Genomic DNA, 4,299 nt, shown 5'->3' on the forward strand with positions numbered 1-4,299 from the left:
GGCAGTCCCCCAACCCCACTGGGGCAGTCCCCCAACCCCACTGGGGCAGTCCCCCAGTGCTGCGGCACAGACCTGCTCCCCAGGGAGCATTGAGGGACCCGGCCAGGCTACAGGTGCTCCAGTAGCCCCGTGGGGAAGCCAGCACCCACCCGGGCAGGCTGGGAGGAACAGGGCCAGCCCTTGCACTTTCCCACATGGAGCCAGGGAGATCCGCTGCACCCCCAGCAGCCTGAACCCCCCCTCCCCAGCTTGCATCACTGCACAGCTGCCCCTTCCCCAGCCCTTTAGCAGGAACTGACTCAGGCTGCCTTTTCCTCCCTCAGAAGCGAGTGCTCCGCAGGTTCCCGGCGTGTGAATGCCATTTGCCGTTCACCTGCAGCCAGAGGCCAGGAGTGTAGGGTGGGAGCAGGAGAACCGAGTCCAGCACCCCGACGCCCACAGCACAGGAGGGAGCCGCAGCGCTCCCCACCCCCCCCGCTGCATATTCACCCTGAGCACCCACAAAACCCTATTATAAATTAACGATTTTATTGAATATCAATAAACTGTATATAATTATATAAAAAGTTTCATCAGTACAAAATTGTGGCACAAAAATATAAATACCAGTGTACCTTTGAAATGTAAACATCCTCTTTGTAATGATTCCATGAAAACAATGTCCAAAGAAAGATGCATTCAGGAGGCACCTGTCAATACCCATAAATAGGGCTTTTGGCACACACCTGTCGATGGGCAGCCTTGGGACAGGCCACCATTGTATCGGCTGACAAGTGCCTGCTATTAGTCACAGTTCTCTTGAAAAGCAGTTGTTAAGAGTCATATTAACAGGTGCTTGAGTGCATAGCTGCTCTGTAAACAGGGTTGGTGTTTGAAATGGCTACCCATGCCTTTTATGGACACTGTTAATCTCGCAGGCATTGCAAATTGTCATTGTGCTGGGGAGAAGCAGCTGCTTCACAACTACTGGGATACTGTATTATTGCATAGTTACACCTTCTACAGGCGGCATATATACACTTGGAGCGGGGGGCAGGGTGGTTAACATTTTGTCCTTCATTAAAAAAAAATTGGTTCTTAAAAGTTACCAAGTGGTTATGGTAAAAAAAAAAAAAAACAACACCAAAAAAAAACCCCCCAACAAACAAAAAACCTCCAACCCCCCAAGCTACATGGTCGCAATGTTTGATACCGGTGGTGGGGCCAGGGTGCAGGTCCAACCCTGCAAGGTGCCGAGTGCCTCCAGCAAGCGGGGGCACCTGCTGAGGGGCTGCGGCAGCAGCGGGTCAGGCTCAGGGCTGCACCCCCCCCCCGAGTTTCACGCACTCGCTTTGCCACCCACACTTTGCACCGGAGTCCAATCCTGCACCCTCAGACGCCGGGATGGGAGAAGGATCAGGCCTTTGCATTGCACAGGAGGCACATAGCGAGGAGGGTGAGGGTGGCGAGGGCCGGAGGAGCTGCGGCCGGCCCCGGTGCAGGCTGTGACAGCGACGGAGAAAACTAACTCCTACAGAAACTAGTTATAATATAGGTATTTGCGTGGTGAGAGGCCTGGGGGAGCGGAGTCCTCAGCGAGAGCCGGAGCAGCCAGTCTCCTCATGCTTGTGGAGCAGCGACATACGGGAGAAAGTCCGGGAGCAGGTTTTGCATTGGTACTTCTTTACATCTGAATGGGTCTGCAGGTGGGCTCGGAGATTAGACCGGTCAGCAAAGGCCCGGTTGCAGTGTGTACAGGAAAAGGGCTTTTCACCTATGGGACAAAGAGAAACGCTCCCAATTAACCAGTGCATCAACACATGGGGAATATCAAAGAAGGAGCCATTCATTAGCCAAAGTTTGTGAAGAGCACAGTGAAAAGAAGTGCTGGCTGTTATTGTTCGCAGGGAAAGCCGGGCGAGGCATGTACAGCATTCACTTCAGGGGAAAGCGGCGGACTTGGGAATTTCCTCCTCCCAGAAAAACCTCTCCTATGAACCACGGAAAATTAACGCTGGAAACATCTGCAAGCAGCAAGGCAGTTGCACATACAAACGAAGACACGATATTCGTCTCCTGCCTGGAGCCAAGCGAACCGTTTGCAGAGAGGCAGGAAAGCCAAGCGCTATGTGTTAATTATATCATAGCAGGCAGCGGCTGAAAGGCGCCAGCGCCAGGGTGAGTATAGCTATTTCCTCCGCCGAACCCCACACTCCCCCTTCTCCCGCCCAGCTCGCATTGAAAAGCCTGGCCAGGGCGAATTCCTCCCAGAAAGACTCTTTTGGAGGAAACAAATGCGTATGCTCAATTTGGAAAGCACAATTAAGTCTTCCCAGCTTCCTTCAGCCATCATCTTTAGGACGTTAAGAGGGTGTGAAATCAGTGCCAAGTAACAATTACACTATCCCCGCAGCCCCACAAAGGATGCTCGGGAGACGCATTGTACAGGCGGCTGTGGCGGTGGGGTGGGCTGCAGCTGCGGCACCCGGACCCGCACCAACAGGTGCTGGGGGTGGCCGGCCCTGCGCCCCCAGCACCTGCCCGCAGGCCTCGCCGAGCCTCGCTGGGGCGCATCTCGGCAGCGGGCGCGCTTTGGGCTGACCTCGTGGCCGCCGAGCGGGGCGGCAGGCCGGAGGCCACGGTGGCGGGCAGGCGGGTCTGGGACGCTGCCCTGGCTGGGAGCCCTTGGCGTGGGCAGGGAGGGATGCTTCGGGCACGGCGGCGCACAGGGAGGGAACGCTCCAGCCGTCTCGTAGCCCCAATTTATGAAATCGAGCCGAAGCGTGCGCCGTCCCGCCGCAGCCGACAGGCCGGCCGGCGGGAAGGCAGGGCGCTAACGGCAGCGGCGCAGATTTACAAGCCGAGCCTTGACCCCGCGCTCGGTTCCAGCCAAGAGGATATTTAAAGGACATTTTAGAGAGATGTGCCAAGGGGGTTTGGGAAGCCCTTATCTTCCCAGATAACACCCAGCCCGCCGATTCGCCGGGGGGGCCGCGGAGCTGGGAAGCGGGAGGCGATAAGGGAGGGAGGGAGAGGGGCGAGAGCCGGCGTTACCGGTGTGCGTCCGGATGTGGCCCTGCAGCAGCCAGGGCCGGGAGAAGGCCTTGCCGCACATCTTGCAGACACAGGGCAGCGTGTGGCTCCGGATGTGCATCTTGAGAGCCCCCAGGCTCACGTACTCCTTCTCGCAGTACTTGCAGCTGAAGGATTTCCTGGCCTGGGCGTCGCAGTGCAATTGCTTGTGCTTGGAGAGCCCGGCGAAGGTGGAGTAAGCCTTGGCACACTGGGCGCAGCGGAAGCGCTCGGCGGCGGCGGGGGCCGAGGCCGGGCTGGGGGGCCCCGAGCTCTTGCCTTCGTCCTCCTCGCTGGAGAGTGCCGTCAGGTCCAGGGCGGGGGCCGCGCCGCCCGCCGCCTCGCTGCCCGGGCCGCCCGGGAAGAGGCTGGAGAGCAGCCCCGCGTCCCACACCAGGGGCGGGTAGTAGGCGCCGGGGCCGAGCACCTCGGGCGGGGGGATGACGGGCAGCGGGCACGTCTCGTACAGCAGCGGGGCGGCCAGCACTGCGGGAGGCGGCAGCGCTCAGCCGGGGCCCCGATGCTCCCCGCGGGAACGGGAGCGACGGGGCCCCGACCCATCCCCCGCGGGGCTCCGCACCCAGGGGAGCGGGGTGCCCAGCTCACCCCCCGGGGGGGGGGGGGGCCCTGAGCCACCCCCGGGACAACGGGACCCGACCCGTGGGAGCCCCGCGCTCCACCCCGGAGCCGGAGGGGCAAAGGAACCCCAGCCCACCCCACGGGGGCCCAGAGCCCCAGCCCACCCGGGGGCAAAGGAGACCCGACCCCACCCCGCACTGCTGCGTGGGATGGGGCGAAGGGGACCCCGCGCCCCTGCCCACCCCTGTCACGGGGAGCTCCCCGCGCGCCCGTGCCCACCCCACGGGGGAACCCCCGGCGCCTCCGCCCACCCCGGGGTACCAGGGGGCGGCTCCGCATCCCGAGACGCGCAGGATCCCGCGCCTCATCCCACTCGAGATGCACGAAACGGAAAAAAAAAAACCAACCCAAAACAAACCCGGACCCCCGCAAAAAGCCAGCCAGCCACCCACCCACCCGCTCCCGTGTGCGGACCTAAGGAGATCCCGTACCGGAGCCCCCGCACCACCCCGCGGAGCGCCCCACGCGCGTGGCCCGTCGCGTCCCGCCGCGCCCACGTCCACGCACCGGCCTGGCTCTCCAGCTCGCTGTAGTTGGGCTTCTTGCTGGCCGAGAAGTGCTTCTTCACCAGGAAGGAGCGCGGCATCTTGCAGCCCCGGTGCCGCCGCC

General features: G+C 61.5%; 1 protein-coding gene across 1 annotated transcript; it reads right to left on the bottom strand.

The window, feature by feature from the left end:
* Positions 1 to 511: 511 nt before the first annotated feature.
* On the bottom strand, positions 512 to 4,299 carry SNAI1 (snail family transcriptional repressor 1). Its single transcript, XM_069805547.1, has 3 exons — positions 4,198 to 4,299; positions 3,034 to 3,537; positions 512 to 1,753 (listed from the first exon to the last, which is right to left on the bottom strand). The coding sequence occupies exons 1-3, from the start codon at positions 4,274 to 4,276 to the stop codon at positions 1,572 to 1,574; spliced, it is 765 nt and encodes a 254-aa protein (XP_069661648.1). The 5' UTR covers positions 4,277 to 4,299; the 3' UTR covers positions 512 to 1,571.

The sequence above is a fragment of the Haliaeetus albicilla genome, chromosome 2, assembly GCF_947461875.1.
Source record: "Haliaeetus albicilla chromosome 2, bHalAlb1.1, whole genome shotgun sequence".
Lineage (NCBI taxonomy): Eukaryota > Metazoa > Chordata > Aves > Accipitriformes > Accipitridae > Haliaeetus > Haliaeetus albicilla.

Coding starts and splice junctions, on each gene's coding strand:
- SNAI1 (XM_069805547.1), bottom strand. CDS start 4,276: ATGCCGCGCTCCTTCCTGGTGAAGAAGCACTTCTCGGCCAGCAAGAAG. Junction 3,538..4,197: donor CGAGCTGGAGAGCCAGGCCG/GTGCGTGGACGT, acceptor CGCCTCCCGCAG/TGCTGGCCGCCCCGCTGCTG. Junction 1,754..3,033: donor CCACATCCGGACGCACACCG/GTAACGCCGGCT, acceptor TTTGTCCCATAG/GTGAAAAGCCCTTTTCCTGT.